Source organism: Vanellus vanellus (assembly GCF_965231255.1).
Source record: "Vanellus vanellus genome assembly, chromosome: 5".
Classification (NCBI taxonomy): Eukaryota; Metazoa; Chordata; class Aves; order Charadriiformes; family Charadriidae; genus Vanellus; species Vanellus vanellus.
In genome coordinates, this window is record NC_138910.1 from 63,306,692 (window position 1) to 63,329,604 (window position 22,913).

General features: G+C 35.5%; 1 protein-coding gene across 1 annotated transcript; it reads left to right on the plus strand.

Annotated features, from left to right (window-relative positions):
* Positions 1-868: 868 nt before the first annotated feature.
* Positions 869-22,863, plus strand: GLMN (glomulin, FKBP associated protein). Its single transcript, XM_082483322.1, has 18 exons — positions 869-1,067; positions 1,565-1,690; positions 3,129-3,248; positions 4,074-4,182; positions 5,402-5,648; positions 6,116-6,215; positions 9,844-10,031; positions 10,513-10,566; positions 11,505-11,535; positions 11,901-11,990; positions 12,532-12,573; positions 12,658-12,731; positions 13,056-13,140; positions 15,340-15,449; positions 16,547-16,610; positions 20,101-20,224; positions 21,649-21,731; positions 21,867-22,863. Exons 1-18 carry the CDS (start codon positions 1,002-1,004, stop codon positions 21,972-21,974), a joined length of 1,821 nt encoding a protein of 606 aa, XP_082339448.1. The 5' UTR covers positions 869-1,001; the 3' UTR covers positions 21,975-22,863.
* The last annotated feature ends 50 nt before the right edge of the window (positions 22,864-22,913 follow it).

Genomic DNA, 22,913 nt, shown 5'->3' on the forward strand with positions numbered 1-22,913 from the left:
CACACAGATGCTCTCTAAGCTCTTGTGAGTTGCCTGCTCTTTTGTAAACATCCAGGTAGTTTAGTTATCTAGATGTTGTGTGGTGTAGCTGAGGTCAAACATAAGAGGAAGGATTGAGGACTTTACATTGAGATGTCTGTATAAATATAGAACTTGGAGGTTTTGGTGAATAGTTAGCTAATTATCCAGGTGTAGAGGTAATTGACACTCATAGTGATCATATAATCAGGTTTAGGTACATGGAATTACTTAAAGCTATAAAGACTGTTGCCGCTGCTGTGATAGATCACATGGATAACAAAGCTTAATTTTATTTGTAATTCATGGTCCTGACTATGTAAAACATTGTATGTGCTTAATGTTACTCAAATGTTTAACTTGTTTTTAGCAAGAAAGTTTTAAATTAAAGAGGTAAAAGACCACTGAACTAGACCAACCTATATGCTAGAAAGAAAGAAATGATACTGCATATGTAATAGTGATTGGACTGTTGATAGAAACAGGCATGGTGGTTGGATCAGCTGTGCACATCCCAGGCATCAGATCAGACCATTCCAGTCACAGCTGAGCGGGAGCTCCTCTGGTGAGAATAGTCACAGAAAATACACTGTATCATGGGCATCCACGCTTGGTACACAGTAAGACCAGACTTTCTCTGCATTAGCTACAGTTTTCAATGTCCAAGTAGTATCTGAGGCCTCCTATCTTCTTAAGATGACCCTGAAACTACTTGAAGAATTTCTTCCCTGTACATAGAATGCAGGTTGTTCCCTCTCTGTCATACTGTCCCCTGCAAATGTGGGGAGTAGAATAATATAGTGTACAGTTCATAAAAATTATTTTTTCCTGTTTTTTTTATCACGTGGTCTTCATAATGTCTGTTTGTTTAGGTAGTTATTATTCCTCTGTTGGTATTTTTTTAAAAAATGTGACTATTTTTCAGTCTCTGTTTTTACTTCATGTGTTTTAATGCTGCACTCTTTAATTTGTAGTAGTTTTCAATGCCAGAAGAACAAATTCAAACTATAATGGCAGTTGATGAACTTCAAGCCATAATACAAAGATGTGTAAGTAGTTTTCTTTCCATAGGAGTAACATGTGTAAGCAGTGTGCATTTCTCTTCATATTTTTTAAATAAAACCAAGATGACCCCAAAACACAAGAGAATTGTTAGCAGAACTCCTTATTGGGCAGCTAAGTTCAGCCTCCATGTTGCATTGACTTTTCTGTGTTGCTTATCCCAAGATGCTTGATAATTTCTGCTTCTTGGAGAAAGAAGTGTTCTTGTACTAAACAGTACCTGTCTGAAGTAACAAAACCCTACAGGTTCTTGTAGAAAATGCATCTTCCAAACAACACGCAAAAGTCTAGATTAGAAAGTGCTATTGAAATACTGCTTTGCCTTCTGTAGTAGCTCTTGGTAGCTTTTTAATATGTGAAAGATGTTATATAAGAAAAGACTTACAATGACACTACATTTAATTTTGAAATGACAGCTTGGATTTTCTTATTTTTTATTTGTCTTTCATAAATGTGGAGTTAAATGTGTGTATTTTCTTTCTAGCAAGTTCTGGAAGAAACTGATTTCAAAGGAGAAGATTTTGATCTGTTTCAGGTAGCAGGTCAGAAATGTTTAGAAGATGGGTATGCAGCTCAGTTATTAGAAGTAATTCAAAATGAGAAAAATAAGGTGAGTTTAAGTTTGCACTGTGTATTGTGCACTAACACACTGTTAAATAGCTAAAACTGCTTATTAAAAAGGGAAAGCTGCTTTCACTGTGGAACAAAGCTGTACCTATGAATAGTTAATAAATTGCTGTTAAGTGCACATTCTTGTGTAATTTCAGGTTGCTCACAGAAACCAAGACATGATAATCTCAACAAAACCATTAATAACTTTTTCAGTGAGTTAAGTAAAAAGAGAGGATAAAAGCATAATTAAGAGAAAGTGACAGTGTCCCTCTTTTGCAGAACAGGATTTCAGATGGTGTACTGGGTCTGGCGAGCATGGAGTTGATTTTCTTCATAGCAGTCTGTATGGTGCTGTGTTTTAGATTTGTAGCAGTGTTGATAACACACCAGTGTTTCAGCTGTTGCTGATCAGTGCTTGTACAGTGTTTCAGCTGTTGCTGATCAGTGCTTGTATGGTGTCAAGGCTTTCTCTGTTTCTCACTCTGCCCCCTCAGTAAGCAGGGAAATTGGGAGGGGACACAGCTGGGACAGCTGACCTGAACTTCTGTAAGAGATATTCCATACCATATAGCATCATGCTCAGCGATTAAAAAAACACGGTGATGGGGACCCATTCCAAAGTACCTGTTGCTTGAAGACTGGCTGAGCATTGGTGGGAGTTGGTTTGCATCATTCTCCCCTCCCCTTTTGTCCTTCACTTATTGTATTGTCCTTATCTCTGAGTTATTCTCATGAGTTTTTCTTTCTTTTGTTGTTCTGATTCTCTACCCCGTGCCACTGGGGGAGGAGAGCGAGCAGCCAGGTGGTGGGTCCTTAGTTGCTAACTGGGGTCAACCTATCACAGATGGATATAACAATATTGGCCAAAACTGTAAGAGCCAACTCAGCTGATGCTGATGTAAGAGATGCTAATGTCTGTAGACACTTCGGGGAGCTGGAAGAATGTACTAAATTGTACACAGATAAATAAGAAGTTCAGAAGGAAAGTGAAGGATGGAATGTTTTGACAATGTTACATGGGGGTCACAGTCTGGTTTTGAATTTTGTGAGCTTGGAGTAGCAACTGAAGATCTTGATCCCCTCAGGTTAAACACAATTTGTCTAAGCGTTCTCTCTTTCAGCAAAAATCCTCAGTCTTGTTTTAAATGTACTGTCATATAAATTCTTAGAAATACATATTGACATGTTAGAATTAATACATTGAAGAAAACTTTACAAAATACGCAGCTGTGTTTATAGGTGTGGGGAGAGAGAATACAACATGTGTCAAGTACAGAACTTTTATGGTAATAGATGTTAAATTTTCAATTACGTTATTATGGTGTTTGTTACAACCAGGACATCGATCTGTTGTCTTTTTGGCCTTCGTTTATACAATCTTTCTGGGTTTAGAAGATGAGCAGTTTTGGTTTATTCTCTGGAAATCTGGTTTTTAGGTTATCATCAAGAATATGGGTTGGAATCTCATCTCTCCTCTTGTTAGATGTATTTTCATGTATAAACAGGAAGATGATAAGCGAGAACATTGCCTGAAGATACTAGATCAGTTGGCACAGGTATGTTTTTGTAATATATGGTTATAATATAATAATTGTAGGGAAGGAAGAGGTCCTAATTTTCCCTCTGTTTTCCAAAGAAAACAAGGCATGAATACTTTTGGGTTCTTCTGTCCATTTCCCATAACTTTTAAACTCATGGGCCAGTTTGATCTGAAGTAGCCACAGGCTTAGTGTTCTCAGAGGTAATTAACCTCCTACAAATCTTGTGAAATTGAAGTTACTCTTGAAGTAACTGGGCAAAACAAAGAGACAGAGCATTACCCAGAAGAAAAATGCAGATAGAACTAATAAAGTTTTTGATAGCCAGCTGCTGCAGTCAGAGCAGCCACAGAAATACTGCCTCTTGTCTACTGCAGATACAGCATGAAAACGAGTACCTGATGATTCTGGTGGAGTAGTAGGGGGGAGGAAATTTTAAATATCTAGAAAACTAGTTCCCTTTCATTCATGTACTTAAAAAACAACTTGCAAACTCTATAGCTTGAGTTGAATTCACACTGAAGTTTTTTTTTCTCTCTACTCCTAAGGGTTACTTTGCTAAGGTACTGTGAGGTTTTTATAGACCGTAGAAATCAAGTTTAGAGTCATTATTTATTATTATGTTTTCAGCTTATATGATAATGTACACACATATACACTCTACAGCAGACATTAATTGTAGGGAAGTACTTACTGTTTCACATTTGTTTTCTTAAATATTATATTGGAAGTTCAGATCTGCTTTCTTGACATTCAGGAACTTCTGTATTGAAGTTTGCTGTGATTAATTTTGTAGCTTATGACCATGGTGATTAAAAAATATGTGTTGTTCCTCTCCTGCAGCTATGCAATCCAAAGGAACTTTTTTTGGGTTTACTTGAGCAGATTGAGCAGACCTCTGGAGAGCAAGCGTGCCAAACTGTCATGTTATTGCTTCAGCCTTTGCAGACAGGTAACGTGCAGTTTCTCATGTGATTTCTGAATTAAATTATCTTCTCATTTGTTTATCAAATTAGTTTAGCCTTTGCTGGAAGAGTTTCAGAATATGTCTGTCCTGACAGGCTTTACAGTCTATTATATTTTGCAAAATAACATGAGGTATAATTTTCGTGCTTATATTGGCCTGTTAGAAAAAGAATTCAGATGGGATTAATAGCATCAGTTGAAAAAGCAATATTCAGTTATTTTTCATTGTTTGCAAGAATTCGGTCCTGTGACAGTTATATTTAGAGGTGTAAACCATTTGTACTGTTGTTACAGAAATAGAGAATTCTATGGATTTGTGAAATTCTTCATTATTTAACTTTTAAAACATACAATTCCATGTCTTCATAGTATAAAACTTCAGATTGAAGCAGGTTTAAGTATTTGATTGGTGGGGGGGAAGCATTCTTCTGGCTTAGATATGAAAACTAAAAATGTTGGGTTTGGACACCCACTAAGTAGGTAATGGGTAGTAGTTTCTGTTTCGATATGTGAGATGAAATCAAGTGTCTTATATCAAGTTTAGGTCTGATTGGAGCAGTCTCTGAGTTATGTTAGAATTTAACAAGATAAACGTTTTGGTAGTTAGAAGTATGTGGATTTTTTTGTATAGCCCATCTGCAGTCAGCCTGCACTGAGTGCAGTTTAAGCGGAGAGCCACTCGCACTACTTCCTCAGTCTGGGAGCCCCTCTGTTGGTTCAGCCATCGAAGTATAGAACAGTTCTGAGCTGCTTTAGGTAGAGTTGGGTCTCAGCAGAAAGGTTGGGCTGTTGCCTCTGGTTTTGCCAAGCACAGGAGGAGTCAAGCAAAAAAAGCAAGAGTAAATAAATTTTCCAGATCAGGTAAATGAATACTATTTCACTGAGACTAGTTGTAGAAAGACAGATTTTTTTCAGTCCTCGTCATGGTGCTACAGAGAAAGGAAGAATCTGTTGAAATGCATGACTGCTTTGATGTTTGTCATTCTCAAATATACTGTCATCTTAAGTACAGCATATTAAACTAGCTGATGATGTTTAGTCTTCCTGGATTTGCTCATGTGATTTCAGGTGTCAGTCCCTTTCCTTCCCTGAAATTAAAGGCTTTTGTATATAGTGATACTGTTTTTCTTCACATTTTCCTCTACTAAGTAAGTAATAACAATGTCTCAAAATCTTCTCTCTCTGTCTTTTTTCCTTTCCTTCAGTGCTTTTGAAACTTCAGAACAAGAAGGCCTATTCAGTGGGTTTATCTTTGGCCATGATTATGAATCAACTTACTCCTTTACCTGTTCCTTATACAAAACAACAAATCCAAGAAGATAAACTTGGTCTCTGTCAATGTTGTAATGCAGTGGTGGACTTTGCTAAACCTTTTGTGAATGAAGTTGTTAAAAACATGGAAAAGTCGTCAGAATACAATGACATGGAGCTGAAAGAAGAGTTATTAAAATTGTGAGCGTTTTATGTTAGTGTAATGTATTCCTATAACTTAACAAAATTAATAGTAGGCATTTATTACATAGGCAATACATAAATCATCTTATTAGTGTTTTATAATGCTGCAAACTTATATTAATTAATGTGATATTTTGAAAAAGAAAAACCATAAACACGCCTTACATATTTATGAAGTGAGAGAAGAAAGTTAAAAATAATTATATGGTTTTTAGTACATGGAAATAGTGCAGAAATATTAGTCTCTGTGCTGTGAAGCTGTTTTGGTATTCTTCTCAAATTTACAACAGTGAGGGTAATCATATTCTGGAGGTGAAGTCTAAGGAATGCTTCTATGGGAGATGTGGGGTTTTTTTTCTCCTTGGAATATCAGGAATAGCAGCAGCTAATATGAGTATAGCCTTTATTCTTGGTCATCAGTGACACTATTACAGTCTGTATTTGTTTTTCACTCTTTGTTTCAGCTGTATGAAAAGCCTGAAATACCCGTTATTGACAGCTCAGCTTGAGCAACTTGAAGGCATTGAAGAACACCCCTTTCGGCATTTTGCAACTGAAATTATAGTAAGTGCAGTCAACATTAATTGCAGTGTTTGCAAAACCAGTGGTCTAGTTCAGAATTACCTATAATTTGTTCTAGAGGTCATTTTGCTTCCTTTATTGGTTAGTGGGATGACTTACTGGGCCTTATAAGATACTGCAAGTAGATAAATGTCTAGAATGGTTCCAGGTCCCATTTCTGGGAATTACAAATCTTGCAGACATAGTTTTGCTCCTTATAAACCAGTTTGGACTGCTCTGTAAATCAGCAGTTGCTACTTTGCTGTAACAGCTGCTTTTTCTTGGTGATGTATGAATTTATTAGAATATCTAAAGGATCATCTTTGCTTAAGTATTATGTCAAAGCAAAATCTACACATTACCTTTAATCAAGGTGTTGCACAGAGAGAAATCTGTAATGTGCCTAGGGCAGTGTGAGCTGACTATTAAAGAATATAAATTGCTGCTTGACCACTGCTGATGCTGTAGCTGGAAATTCAGCACGAACATGTCTACTCCATGCTACAATGCAGTTACTCTGGTTTTTAATGTTTCACATAGCAGCTGTATTTTATTAGAGCAAGATTATTGTGGGTATAGATAATTTTATATAGATATGCAGCAAAACTAAGCCTTATGAGGAGACAGTTGGATAGGAGATAGCCCCAGGCTGGATGGGGCTTTGAGTGACCTGGTCTAGTGGGAGGTGTCCCTGCCCATGGCAGGTGGGTTGGAACTAGATGATCTTTAAGGTCCCTTCCAACCTAAACCATTCTATGATGGTCAGGTACAGTCCGTGTGTATGTTGGAACACACAATACTTGTATGTTTTCAGAAAGAGCAGTAGGTTTGATTAATAAAGTTACAGCAAGTACAGCTGTGCTGTGTTTGTGTTTTGAATGTGGTAAAGAATACTTCCTCTCTTACACAAATCCAAATGTAGTGGCCTGATCCCAGCAGGCCACTAAACCCCCACCCAGTCAGTGGCTTAGGCCTCCCCAGCAGAATGGGGAAGAGAATCTGAAGGGCAAAAGCAAGAAAAACTCATGGTTTGAGAGAAAGACAATTTAATAAGTGAAGGAAAAAAACACCCAAGTGATACATACAATTGATAAGGTCACTCACCACCTCCTACCAGCAGACCGATGCCCAGCCAGTCTCTGAACAACAGTTAACCTGAAAAATACTACTCCCCTGACCCCGCAATTTGTCACTGAGTGTGATGTTACATCGTATGGAATATCACTTTGATCAATTCTGGTCAGCTGTCCCAGCTGTGTCCCCTCCCAGCTTCTCACCCACCCTCTGCCTGCTCACTGGGGGGCAGAGCGAGAAACAGAAGGCCTTGACCCTGTGCAAGTGCTGTTCAGCAATAGCTGAAACACTGGCATGTTATCAGCACTCTTCTGGTTACAAATCTAAGCGACAGCACCATACAGGCTGCCATGAAGAAAACCAACTCCATGCCAGCCAGACCCACTACACCAAATTTAAAATATTTGTAAATATCAGTTGTCTCACACTTTTAAATGTGTGGTTATACAATGATTTGTGTTGAGCTGATGAAATGAAGGAAAATTCTTGACAGCCAGGTCCTGGATTATTTTATAACAGTTTATTCAGAAGCAGGCTGGTAAATCTTATAATGAAATATAAGGGTAGAAAATATTCCCGGTACTAAATCCCTCAGGATAGTTAGCGGGACACTAGTTGGCTAACACTGAATAGACAGTAATAGCTCATTTGTATCAAGATCGCAGCTAATGTCTTCAACTCTTATAAAACAAGCTGACTTTTTTAGATGCATAGGAGAATCGAGCATTAAATTACTATTAACTGGTTATTAATACTTACCGTTAACAAAAATAGAATTCTGGTTTTGATAACTGGCCATTAGAATTCTTTTCTGTAAGTTGTTTTATTAACTATGGATATACTTATTTCTCATATTAATGTCGACTGTATTAAAGAATAGAGTTAGGTTTGAGCTTTGGACTTTGTTCTGCCTTGTCGTCCCTCGTTAGAGGAGGAAAATTCACAAGTCGAATACAGAAAGATAGAAGTCAAAGAATGCCTGGAGCTATGTAAGAGGGAAATGGAAGTTACAGAGAAGATAGAATGGGGGTGAAGCTGGCTGAGGGACAGAGGAAATCCAGCTATCAGAGGAAGATGTCTGAAATGGCTGTGAACTATGAACTAGGGGGTCAGAAGAAAGACTTCTTTTTATATGATATGGTGGAGGAATTAGTATGAGAAGAGCAGAGAAATTGAGTCAAGGTGTCATTTTGGGGGAGGGAATGGCACACTAAGACTTAAGGAGTTTCAAGAGGAAGACTTGGAGCCAGCTGGGATGAGGAAAGCGCACAGAAATATACTATATATAAGTGTCTGCAAATGTGCATGCATGCAGAGGAAGTCTGGAAGTTGACATGTGATGCAACTCTGTTTCTTCTCCCGTTTGTGTTTAAAAATCTAAGCGTTTTTTTCACACAAAATTCTATATCCAAATGTTAAGATTGTAAAGTGAAGCACACTAAGCAGTTAGCAAAACTTCTGGTTGTTTTTCAACCATAATTAGGTTTTCCATCATGATCACATCCATTTTTTTCTACAGCATGTCTCGGCATAGAATGGAACTGCAGTGTAGATCAATCAGGGTTGTGCAATGAAAGCAAAACTTGTCTCTGAGACCTTTACTTCATTTATTGCAGGACTTCTAGGGTGTGCAGCGAAGGAGGCAGGGATTACCAGAAGCTGATCGCATGGTTAAGATAGTTGAAGGGTGCTATGAAAAACTGGCTTTTTATCCTGCCTCTCCTGTTGGGCACAGTCTGAAAGTATGTTTTTTATGCTAATTATGAATTACCTTTTCTTCATTTTCTCAAGAAATTCACTTCTGCTGTTTGTGGAATTGGGTAATGAGAGCTGCAGCTAAGGTCAGTAAAGTCATGCTTTGACTATATGACATCTTGTGTAATCCTGATTTTCCAAAATGTGAGGTCCCAGATATTCAGTTTGGACAACCCCAGAATAGTGAGTTAGCCTTGGTCTTGCTGTTTCTTCATAATATGTACAATAGGAGTTATACTACCTTCCAATCCACATGAATGTGTGTGTGTGTATGTGGAATCACGCTAGTATTTGTGAAGTACTCAGGTGTCATTGTGTTGTGCATCACTGGAAAGAAAGGCCATACAGGGTAATTCTAACTGTAAAGCAGGGTTTGTCATTAGCAGATAAATGTTGCGTTGCATATAGGTTATTGATCAGAAAACAAAATATGGAGTACTCTGTGATCTGAAAAACACAGGGGTCCTGTGGCTTAATGTGATCATGAATCTATCATTATTCATAGCACTGTGGATAAGGGAGCTAAACTAGGGTTTTGCAGGGTGACTTTGTCTTTTGCTAACTTTTGAGTGCTTGACTTTGCGATCTTAGTAACGTTCTTCTAACAGTAGTTATTTTTCCTGCAGGGTCTTTTTTGTGTATGTGTATATATCATGAAGACTCACAAAATATTTATATTAATTTATACATATGCTATGTAAGAGAATTTACTGTAAATGCAGTTAAAGCTTTCAGCTTTGAAACTTAGTTGTTATACAGGTCTTTTAAAGGCAACTGTAGGCAATCTGTCTTTCTTTTTTAGGACATTTTGTGGAATATAGGAGAATTGATACCATTAGTATTTTTACATCGTAAAGGCAAAAGTCCACGCTGGGAGAATCAGGAGTTTGCGGACATAGAGCGAAAGAATTCTGCAGATTCTTTGGCATGTCTTTCATATCTGATGTTTGTTCAGCATTTTGGCATTGATTGCTTTCCAATGGTATTTAGGTAAGAACTGTTCCTCCTTACTTATGATAAGTAAGGACTTTGAAGATTCTTTCTGAGCAGAAGAAAGCCTTCCGAATAGTTATAAAAACCGTGTATTTCACTAGTATTTGTGTTGTGTCAACACTTATGCATTTATATTTTATGTTGCATATAATATATACATAAGAACATACTCTGATCCTGCAGTTTATAATGGTTGACTTCTAGATGAGCTATCTTTTTAAAGAAACTGGTAGAATGATTTACATGTTGAAAATTAACATGTATTAAATTTTCAACTGTGTATTTATAGACAGTTTCCACATAACAGTTACTAACAGCAATTTGACTTGCTATGTTGTGTCTATTTCAAAATTATTCATTTATAAAGATATTTTTCTAATTAAAAAAAAAACACAAACTAATCCTGTCAAATATATTAACTATATGCGAAAGTATATGGTTTATGCACTTTAATGTAAACCTAATTTTTCTCTTTTAGTCCATCATACCTTCTGCAATGCAATATGATGCATATTGAAGTGCTACTGAAAAGGTAGGCTTTATAGTATTTGGAGTTCTAGATAGTAGGTGTGGTCTTTTATAGTAATTCATAGAATCAAATTTTGAATATACCAGATAATTTCAGAGGAGATTTTTAAACCTGAGAGTTAAAATTGCAACTTCCACAACAAGGTGGCTTCTTTTACTAAGACATATAAAAAGTTGTCTAAAGCATTTATTTATTGATTTCAGGCTGTATTGGGATATTTTTAGAAACTTTATTCTGAAAATGCAAAATTAAGGTCTTTTAAACACATGCAGAATAATGGAGCATATATTTACTTGTACTTCTGTTAACAATTAGTTTACTACTAGACAAGATTATTGTGATACTACTTATTTGAATGTATTCTGGTATGATATGCGCTCTGATAAAAGGTCAGGCTTTCTAAAAGAAATCAGACTTTTCTATATATTGTGATTATTTGACCTTCCATAAGCAGCAGTGTTGACCAAATAGTTTCTAGCACTACTGTAGGAGGGAAGTTTCCCTTTATGACTGCTTACCATTGCCTGGTAAAATTTAAACAAAACTTCCTGGTCTCTTCAGTTCAGGATCTGCTGTGTTTTTCTTAGGCTTGCAGAACTATGCAAATGGAATCATCAAGGAGAAATTTCATTTTCTTTGTTAATCAGTGTCTTGATACCTCTGAGATACAAGATGCTGCTTTTGAGCATTTGTAAATATTGAGGAAAAAAAGAGCCATTTTTGACCCTGAAGAGAGGGGTCTAATTTTCAACTTTTCACCAGCCAGTTTATTCTAAAAAAACTTTGAGAGGAATAATGAAGATACTATATTTAGAAAATAGAATGAAAATTGTTGAAGGAAAAGTTCTTTTTGATCTCTGGTCTGTTATTTCTTCTGAACTATCAACAGTGTCTTTTTAATTAACAATTTAAATATGATATTGTTTCTGTTTTTTTTCTAGAACCGAAGAATCTATGTTATCTAAAGGACTCGTAAGTTTTCTTTTAATCAAATTTTCAATGTTAGAATGTTTATTTTTTCCAGTTTAAAGTAATAGTAGAACTTTATTTTCCCTTTCTAAGAAAGGTACAAATAATAGTTCAGATAATAGTTTCAGAAATACTTTGAGGCTTAATTAGGTATTCTTCAGTCTTACAAACACATATTTATTGAACTTCACACATGCATAAAAGTTTAAATTGCCATTATGACTTACATTTGTAGCTCCTAGGAACTTTGGATATGTGAATGAGCATTTATAGTGAAGGTGGTTTTAGCAATGAAATGTTAAACATATAGATTAATGTCATATATGTGCAAAATCTTGGCAGTTTTTTTTTTTTCCCTCCACCTGCAGGATCTGTTTGAGAGCTGTTTATTGAGAATGGAAGATAATAGCCTTCTCCATCAGTATTTAGAATTCAGAGATTTTATTAATGTACCACAGGTAAGAAGAAGCAGTGTACAGACGTCTTTAAAGTTTGATTATAAATAATATCTAGTTGTGTTTGAGAGAGGACTTACTACTGCACCTTTGTACACGTGTGTAATTAAATTGAAACCTTCAGTGTCTTGCTGTACAGAATTGATTGTCTTTTCTACCTGCTACAGCATGAAGTCTCAGTGACAATTACAATATACTTGGTGTATGTACAGGCCACTGAGGCAGGTGGACACTGATCTTTGCTGGAAGATGATACTTGCTCATCTTTGCCTCTTCCTTGCAAATCTGCTGCTTGACTACACCCTTATTTGGACCCAGCAGCACGAGAATAGTAGTCTTGTGTATCAGCCCTGGGATTTCAACCACTGAAGCTAATGTGAATTTCTCTGATGAGAATCTTCTCATAGGCATGGCTTTGTGGGCTCTGGGGTTTTGGTTTTGGTTGGGATCTTTGTTTTAATGTGTTGAGTAGATTTTAGTCAGTGTGATGTAATGTAATAATCTGTATGTAACTACAAATTATGTTTTCTTTCTCCAACTGCAGGATTTGGTGAAAGTTATGACGCTTTGTCCCATAGAGCATCTGGTATGTAATGGGACCTACAGAATCAGTTAAGTGCTGAATTTATTTAATTAGAATTGATCTGATAACATTTTTTTTTTTCTTCAGAGAAAGAAGAGTTTAAATATTTTGCAGTTGTTCATAGACAAGTTTGATGCAGAAGGAAAATATACATTATTCAGGTATGCATCCAAATTACTGTAGATGGTGTAATATCAGCCTTATTGCCACTTAATTGCATAGATACAATGATTTCTGACAAGAGTTTCAATCTGGTAAACCACATTAATTTTACTATGTTAATTTTTGGATAAATAATGAACTTCGATTGCCTCACATAAAATCAGCTGTCTTATGTAAGCCAGTGTTTAAAGGTTATGTAGTCATCTTACTTTTCTGTGGTAAAACTCCCACTTAGTCAATAAGGCCATAATATCATCTAAGTTTTAACCTAACTACATAGGCACCTTTGAAGAGATAATATCTTGTTGTTTGTTTGTTTGAAGGTGTTTACTGAAGACAAGCAACCATGCTGGTGTGGAAGGATACATTATTAAGAATATAAAAGATCAGGTTCACTTATCATTAACGGTGAGGCTATTACCACTAAAAAACAAGTTGCCATCTCAACATTGTATTAGTATTATGATGAGAAAATGTGTCCAGCTTAAGTTTTGATTGATGCATTAAAAAATCACCTTGAAAAGAAACATAAGATAGGGAAATTATATAATTAAAAATATTAATTCAGCTTTTTCCTGTGTATGTATTTTTACATTATAATTTTATAAATGTGCTTTTTAATTGCACAATCTTACTGTATTTTTCTAAGAAGTTATTATTACCTTTTCTGTGCTTGAAAATACATGCTTCTTTCTCAAAGAGGAACTATTCAGTATTTTATTTTATCCTCACGTTTCCCCATTTCTTGCATATAATTCAAATGCTACTGTCAAGACAGAATTAGTTTTTTCTTGTTTTTCATTATGACAGTCAGCATTATATTACGAGTGCTTCACAAATGTTAAATTCAGTAGAGGGTTGAGCTAGACCAAAACTATTTTAATCTCATATTTTATAATCATTTATGCCAGGAAGTTGGAAAAAATAATTTAGAGTAAATTATTGACTCTTTTTTTCTCTCTCTTTTTTTTTAACTGCTTAGAGCCTTTTCCAAACCAAATTCTGATTCTCAAGGATACTGCCTTTTGTCAAATAGGACAATATAGTAAATTTATGCATATTTTATGCTAGCATAATTATGTTAGAAAACAGTGAATTACTATTTATTAGATCATAGCCTGTCCTGTATATTGAATCAGCAGGGGTGAAGAAGACGATAATATGAAAACTGTTCCAAAAGGAGCTTGCAGTAAAATTGAATAAGTAAAAGTATATTCTGAAATTTCCTTAGTAATTAATTTTTTTGAATGCAGCTTCAGAATTCTCTTAATATGTTTCTTCCATGCCTGGCTGTCAAAAAGACAAATAATTTTTAAATCTTATAATATGTATTTGAATATTCTAGGTTTGTTGCAAACAATTCTGCTATAGACATAATGATAACAATTTCCAATCGCTATCCATTTACCGATTTTAATTTTTAAAAAATCTTAGGTTTTGTGCCCTGCTAGTCTTAATCTTTCCAGGTCCCTCATCTGATCTGACTTTGAACAGTTACCCTTCTTGTCTCCTTCTCTAGTACCAGTTTTCTTTCCGGTCCATTTCTGGCTTTGTCCCAGTATCCTCTCTTGTCTAGCTTCTGCCCTGTGTACGGTATCTTTTCCCCAACCTTCCCCACCTTTACCTAAGAGAAGGACTTTGCCAACATAGGATCTTTGCAACAACTCCATGCTCTCAGCTTCGTTGTACTGACATGAAATAGCCTTTTGAAGAGGCTGTGACACTTAGGTGTGTGGTCACTTGCTCTTTGAGAACGATGGGCACACCCTAAAGTTAGCACCACTGCAGGGAGGCTCAGCCATCCTCATCAGGAGGGAATTTTCAAGGGTCTTAGCTGAAAGGCTTTAAAAAAACTTCTGCTAAAGAAGTGACAGGTGTTTTTTTGTTGTTTTGTGCCTTCTTGCTTCATAATTTATTGTAATTTAGGGGAATTTTCATGAAAATAGCGAGTGGTCTGTCTGTGATGCAGACGGCATCAGAATAATTATATTCTGCCACTTCAAAACCTAGTACTCTTCATCTTATGCTTAAATGGTTCTCCCTTCTGTTCTCTCCCCTCTCCCTTTTTCAAAGGAAAGTAACTGAGTGTCCTTCCTCCCTCAAAGAACCATAGAGGTGAAGGTGTACTTTACTTTCAAGCATTGCTAGGAGTTGTGAGTTTAGAAATACGCAAAGAAAACCTAAAACACCTGATCATCTTTAAAAAAAATTATGACACTACTATTATGAAATGGGGTCACTGTTAAAGACAGCTAATTGTTCCACACCTCAGTATAAAAAAAAAAAAGAGACCACCTAGTAGGATTTGCAAAGTTTATGTAAACAAATATTAACTGTATAGATGGTTGTATGGTGAAGAGGTGGAGAATCTATTCTGATGAAGCTGAAAAAAACAGCTTGGCACAAAGAGACAAAGTAGGGAGGATTATGATAAGACTCCTTTGTATAATTCAATCACATGTAGTAATTAGAAAATATTTCTTACTATGTTTGACTTTTTTTTTCCTTTCTGTTTTCCCACAATTGTTAAATTATTTACGATTTATTTAAGATACCTTTAAGATTTAAATTTTGCACTCAGTTATACTTTTTGTATCATTTTTTCAGAAGACATGTGACAACATTTGGTTTACAGGACATCACCTGATCTCCCTTCTAGATTTAGTGCTTTCACTTCCAGAAGGTGCTGAGACAGATCTTCTGCAGAACTCAGATAGGTAAGTTGTAATCACAGTTAGAGGCTTTTCTTCTTTTTTAATCATTTAAAAAGATGTCAAACTACCTTACTAAATGGGAGGTATGCTGTCATGTAATTAATGGGGTGACAGCATCAATATATTTTACGCTTTTGCAACTAGAAACAGAAATGATCACTTATTTCAACCGTCCTTTCAACTAACTCTCTATGGAAGAATGTCACAATGCTATTACATTGATTTTAACAATAAGAAAGGAATTCCTCCATTCCCTGAGGATATAAGGCCTCAGATGTCAGATTACAGAACTAATTGGTAAAGCATTATTTCTTCAGGACTGTATGGTTCGTGAGCTTTCTGCAGGAGCAGTTGGAGGAACAAAAGAAACATGGTATGTTTTCTTCTGTGACACAGGGGAATAACAATTACCAGATACAACTTATAGCACACAGCCTTTTTGAGGCTTTTTCACAGATTGCTGCTGGGAAATACAGATCCACCTGAACAGCAAATACTTGCATTAAGTAATATAAAAATAACTGGAAATGTCTGTGAAAATCTTCTGTATAGGACAAGTCTCTTCCTATATGATGAGTAAAGCTTGGGGTGGTAGTTTCCAGGTGGACACCTAACTACTTAAAACCCCAGATGTGTGATCTTTAATTGTACTGTTTATCTGGAAAAAGCAATAAAGAGTTTCTGCTAAAAAGTATGGTAAAATAAAAGCATACCCGATATTTTTAGAAGCACTCAAAAGTAAAAATTCAATATGGTAATAAAGAAAACTGTCACACTAGTTTCATATCAACTTTGGATCACCAGTGATGCATATTACAAATTTTGCAGTAAGGTTCTGTCTCTTCAGAGAACTCTTTCCCTCAATCACCAGGCTTTTCCAATCTGCTGACAGTTTTAATCTTACTTGCAAAGTGTCAGCTGTTGTAACATGGACGTTACTGCACACTGGTGCTCTAGACTAGGCTATAATGCTTAACAGATGAGTGGTTGCATTTTGTACGAAGGGATATTTTTAGGATGTCCGGCTAATGGACAATTTAAATTATTATCCCTGTAATATAAATCTGTGTTCTAAATAATAGTGTATTTTTAATTCACAGGATTATGGCATCACTAAATCTACTGAGATACTTAGTCATTAAGGATTGTGAAAGTGATAATCAAGTAAGTACTAATTGATTCGAAAATGATTGATTAGCTAAGGGCTGAGAGCTGGATTCATGTGAACGCAGTTATCCTTGATTCAAAGCCATATTTTTTGTGTTTTTCTTTGCAATGGTCAGTAATCCAGAAGTGATGTTTTTATTAACTACATTAGGAGATATATGATGTGTTATTTTTATTTTGATGAAATTTGATTGCATTCATACTTAATTGTTACTGTAAGCAAGCTAATCCTTTTACTCTGCCTGATGAACTGTGGTCTATGTCCATAATTTTAGAGTATGTCACCATAAAATGACATCTCTATCAAGTATTCCCATGAAAAAAAAATACTTGTTAATACTGCTTATTTATTTGGTGGTATCCCGCAAGCCTCCAAGTGAATTTCTTAATAATACAAACCTTTACAGTTCAAGAAATCAATTTTATTCATCTCTAGGCAAAATACTTTTTGTGTGATATGCTAAAAATTGATAGTATTAATATTTCTTAGAAACTATTTAATAATCATATTTAAATAGCTTTTAGCCTGTGCAAGACAGTATTCTATATTTGCAGCAACTGTGCAGCTGCATGATAGGTACATGTTAAAAGCTTCTTGAGGTACCAGCATCAAAAAAATTCTGCCTGTAAGATCCATCTGCTGAAGTAACAAAGGAATGGCCAGACCTATCCAATTTTCTGCTACGTTGCTTTACTGGATACGGCCTAGAATGTTTTATGCACGAAGGTAACTTGCCTGCCTAAACTGCCCACCACTGCAGTTCACCTGTGTTGTTATTATAGATATACCTCTTTACCTTCATTTCTCCTCTATGCAAATGTTTGAACGTAACTATTTCAGAAATACTCTGCATACTTAAACTTTGCAGTATATTAAAAAATAGAAGCTGCTCTTATGTATTTTACTGATATAGTATTATGTTGCCTCAGTTTAAAGCAGGATTTTATCGCTTTAGTTGCAATCCCCACCTCTTTCTTCTCTGTTTTGTTTAGCTCTTTTCTGTCTGAAGCAGTCAGCAACATTTGTTACTGGTAGATCAGTGCAAACTCTATTTGTTATGCAACTGCTGCATGGCTTTTCAGTGTAGTATATTATGATGGATCTGCTGGTTTTATGTACAGTCAGTCCTGTCCACCTGCAGTTCATGGAAATGTGTTTCTGCATACTCAAGGGGAAGGTTGTTTGAATTTCACAACTTGGTCAATGTATGGATTCCATATTCTTGCAGCTGATGTATAAGTTCTCTGACTTGCATTGTGTCACTATAGTATTGAAGAGCCAATGGAATTAAATTTGTGTTTAGTTTTCCAATTACATTCCACTACCAAAGGGCTACTTATTCTAATAGTCAATTCAACTTCTGTTGACTCTTTCAAATCATTGTGTTCCACCATTCCTCTAATTTATGCAGTTTGGTAGCTTTTTATTTACTATATCATGTAGTGAACAAGTATCATCTGATCTAGTTGAAGGTGTCCCTGATCATTGCAGGGGGCTTGAACTAGATGGCCCTAAAAGGTCCCTTCCAACCCAAACTATTCTCCTTAGCACTCAATGTTTTGATTTTTGCATTAAAATATTTGTTTAAATTAGTGACAGTTTAAAGAAAAATTGCTTTTTGGTTTTAAAGTACAATAAAGCCTTCTCTGACTTGAATAAGCAGTGTCATAGTCAGATGAATATTCAAACCAGCAATAAGTATCCTGAGATGTTTTGTTATTCTCCTCTAGTTCCTTGACTTTCCTTGTGATTTGGAGGAATAGACTTCAGCATATCATTTTTTGTTTTCTAAAATACGCAAAAAAATCCGACCTACTTTTAGAGCACTTTGAGATCTAGGGATACAAGTATTATAAGTGCCTAATGATGTAATTAATCTAAGTAGAATAATAGTAATATAGCTTGCACTGATTACCAAAACTGTAATGAAAATTAATGGTAAAAATAGTTTTCAACTGGTACATTTCTACTTTACTATTTATGTAATTAGTTAGTATTGATAGACTATATCAATTTCTCAGATTTACAAAGTGATTACTATTCAAGTGCTTATTATGGTCCACTCAGTTTCATGTAAATGCATAGCTTTGTAAGAAAAGAGAGTATTCCTCTTTTATTATTCGTAACAAATTTATACGTGGTAGCACACAATTGCTGTAATAGTGCTGTCTAGTACCGGGCATAAAGAATGTCCCTACAGTTTGAGGAGAAAATAGCATCACGTCTTCTGAAGTTTTCCCTTAAATTTAAGCCCTGCCAGTTCTTGACTTCCTCCCTGTCACCGTTCATATAGGGCAAGTGAGGCAGACAGAAAATGCTTCCTTTCGTGTCAGGTCAGATTTTTGGATTCCTGTGTAACAAGTACTTTCATTAATCAAGTTTAAAAATCAGTATTTTTCTGGAAAGTTATTTCTTCATTTTTAGCCCCATTCTGGTGGAAGTAATTACCAATTTTCTTGTTTGACCAGTTAACTTTGTGTCATTTAGCATTAAAATTTGGTGAATTTTCTGCTGTAAGGAACAATACTATTTAACATTGAGAATTCTTATTTTTATTGTCCCTACTCTGCCCTTTGAGGATACTGCCTGAAGAAAGGAGTCACATAAATGGCTCCTATATCTGAAGACACAAAGACTGCTTTATATTTGTTTCCTTCTACAGCAGTTTTGTAACTACAAGCTGATAAGATGCCAAGGCAGAGAAATTTTCCTCTCAGGCTCTGTAACCTTGAACAGCCTTGCTTTTGAGCATCTTTTCCTTTTATCTCTTGCTTCCTGAGTGCCATTACTGTAAACTCCTTCTTTCACCCACGCCAAATTGGGGAGAAGTTCATGTGTCACTTTGGCTACTGTGCCCAAGGATAGGGTAGTAGCGTATCCAGTAACATTCCTACAATGCTTTTTTAAACCGAATCCAATATAGAAAAGACCCTTATATATCTGGGGAGCATGACATTTATCAGAGCTTTCATTTGGCATCACAATATAGTGTTAATTTGGGAATATGAATTTAAATCTTTGTGCCATTTTGCTGCTGAATTATCTTAGGGGGAATCTACAACCGCTGTTTGCCCACTGTAGAGATTCTAGCCTGAGAAAGTGGCTAGTACTGCCCCCCCCCGCCGATACCAAGATCCTTTCAGCTTTGCTTACAAGAATAAGTTGAAAATGTGCGTTTCCATTGCTGTAGTTATCAGCCTATGTACTAAGTTTGCTCCCCCCCCCCCCCCCCCCCCTTTGTTTTTTTCTGGCTGCTTCATCCTCCAATTTTCAACAAATAATTGAAAATGTGAGAGTGAGGAAAAGGAGCTTAAATGTCCATCGTGATGCTATTCATGTTTAAATGGATGAATCTTTTTTTTCTTTTTCCTCATAGCACAGAAGTGTATGTTATAAAGACTAGTCTAAAAACTTGTGCTTGAAAACTTAGCATTGCAATGCTCTGTTAAAACTTAATTTGTAACCTTCTGTGTTCTGTTTGAATAGACCGGTGTATGGACCACACTTGCCAAGATTGAGCAAAATTTTTTAAAACCACTGCATGTTGGACTCAATATGTCAAAAGCGCACTATGAAGCCGAAATAAAGAATAAGAAAGAAAACAGAAGAGGTTAGTTGTTTTCTTTTTTTCTTAGCTTTGTTCATATTTAGAAAGTTTGGAAATCCTTTGGAAACAAAGAATTGGTGAGTGCTGTATAGATCACGTTTTATTTAACTGTTGACCCTATTCTGAATTTCAAATAGTAATTCAGTAGATGCTATATTTGATATTAATAATTTTCATAATTGGTCAGAAAAATCTGAACTTGTTTCCCTCTCCTTGCATTTGTAAACCTTACGGAAACCTGATAGAAATGTCACAATAAGATCTTCAAAGCTTGTTCTGCATTTATACTTTTGATTTTAAGGTTAGACAGGACCATCTAAGTCTCTGAATATATAGCCCTTAGGTGCCATCCAGGTGTGGGGAGGTTAACAAGAGCAGAAATAATTCATACAGCAAATAGGTACTCTCTTAAAGCCTGAAGGATTAAATGCTGGATTTTTTTTTATTATTTTTTACTTTTTAATCTGACACAGAATCAGATTCTGCTGTGGGTTAAGCAGACACATTCCACAGGGCATAAGAGCTATAGCTGCTTTAGGCCATCTCTGTGTATGTCAGATCCTCTGTTCCTTTGTGGTCTGCAGTATAATTAAGACAGCCCAAAGAACTTGCTTCTGCTACCAAAAATGTCAGTATGGCTTTTGGCCTCTAGTCTTTATTCTCTTCTGTTATTGTAAACTATATGAGGCAGAGAAGGGGAATTTTTCTGAAGGCAACCTGTGGATATTTTTCTAAAACGAATCCTTTAAAATGAATCGGGAAGCTTTTTCTTTAAGTCCCTCTTACATTTCTCTGGCCTTTGACAAAGCATAAAGAGATTTGACTTCAAGAGACATCAAACTCATAATAGTAAATGGTTTAGCATTTTTCCCCAATGTATAATCTTTGCAAGCATTATCTTGAATTTCAAATATGTGGTCTGAATGTAAGAATTTTTCCCCTTAGTTTTCAGACTTGTCCTTGTAGTTTTGCTTGCTGCAAATAATCTGCCTGAAACAGAGAAGCCTGCGGCCTTTTCTTAATAAAATATGTATTTAATGTCTGGATTCATTAAGTCAAGCTAAAGAACCTTCTTCTATCTCTCTGGATGTGGAAATATTAAAAAATGTATCACAAACCAATCAGATTTAATATTTTTTATTTCCTTTTCAGGAGCATTTTAGCTATATAGATATTTTTTTTTGAGTTGCAGATATTGCCTGTTTAGTAATGTAGTCCTATGTGACGTAGAAAGTGTAGAGATAGCATCCAGCTCAAACTGGCTTCCTCTTAAGGTTCAGCACCTTCTGTCCTGTGTTCAGTCTGTCTTTAGGTTTGTGTTCTTTAACAATTACTGTCTAGAAATGCTAATGTATTAAATATTCTTTTCATTCTAAAAGTTACGTGAAACAGCAGCCTGATCTCTGGGTGGTTATTTTCTTTTACAGAGGCGCACACTTCTAACACAATCTGTTCTGTAACTGTGAGTGGGGAAAAGATGCCTGCCATGACTACTGAAATGCAGCTTCAGGTGAGTTTGCATTTCCTTCAAAGTTGTTCAGAAGTATTGAGATTTTCTTTTCAATCTGAAGACAAAAGTACGCATACAGGAGGAAAAAAAAAATTCTTCTTGTAAAAATAACATTAATCTCTTCTGTCATTTCAGGTTTTACACTCGGCTCTCTTCACATTTGATTTAATAGAAAGTGTTCTAGCTCGAGTAGAAGAACTCATTGAAGTGAAAATAAAAGCTGTAATGGATGAAAATAGTTAGGTCAGCTGAAGTATTTCAATTAACATACTTCTTGTAAGATCATTTAGACCAGGAGACTTTAGTTGAAAAGGAGGCTACCAACCTTTAAAGAAGACCAATTTAGAGTGGCCTCTAGAAGAATTGCAAACGCTGCTTTTCCTATGTCTTGTTGCTGTTCTTTTTTTTTATTTCTTTTACTGTTGTTTTATGCTATTCACAGAGATGGCCTATTTACCAAAGTACTCCTCTACAGAAGTTGATGCTTTTTCTTAAGTTTAGAAACTAAAATGTTTTTTTGTTCTTATGCTGTGGCAAGGAGGTATGGTTGTGCATTTTTCTGTTCATTTTCAAAATTTGTTAGATAATAGTTGCTGACTGGTGTGTGAACTAAAAAGATTTTTATAAAGTGACTGGAGAACCATTAAAAAAGAACTGTTTAAGCACAAGGTATTTTTTATTAGCTCTTTTTAATGTTGACAAACAAGCTTCTATATTTACAGACAGGACTAAGCTATAGATAGATAATAGTAGAAACACTCGCAAATGAAAACAGGTTTAAAGAAAAACACATCAACTTTGAGCCAAATAAGATGTTAAAACTTGGTAAAACAACAGATAACACTTCTGTTTAAAAAACACACTGTATAAGATTTCATACATACACCTGTTTATGCATGGGAAACCTGCATTTTAGAATTTTTTTTATCATCCTCATTTTTAATGATAAAGTTTTCCATAAGATATCAAATATTTTGGGAAATTATTATAAACAGACAAGCTCCTAAATTCATAATCAAGTTAAAACAAGGATGGCTTTTTTTTTCTTTTTCTTAGAATGCACATTTGGTATAACGTATGCTATTTTTCACTGTATAGTTATTTAATATAAATTTTCATTCCAAGTGCATAAATTGTATATACAGTCTTTTGAAATATAATTATATTTTTAAGAACAATCTG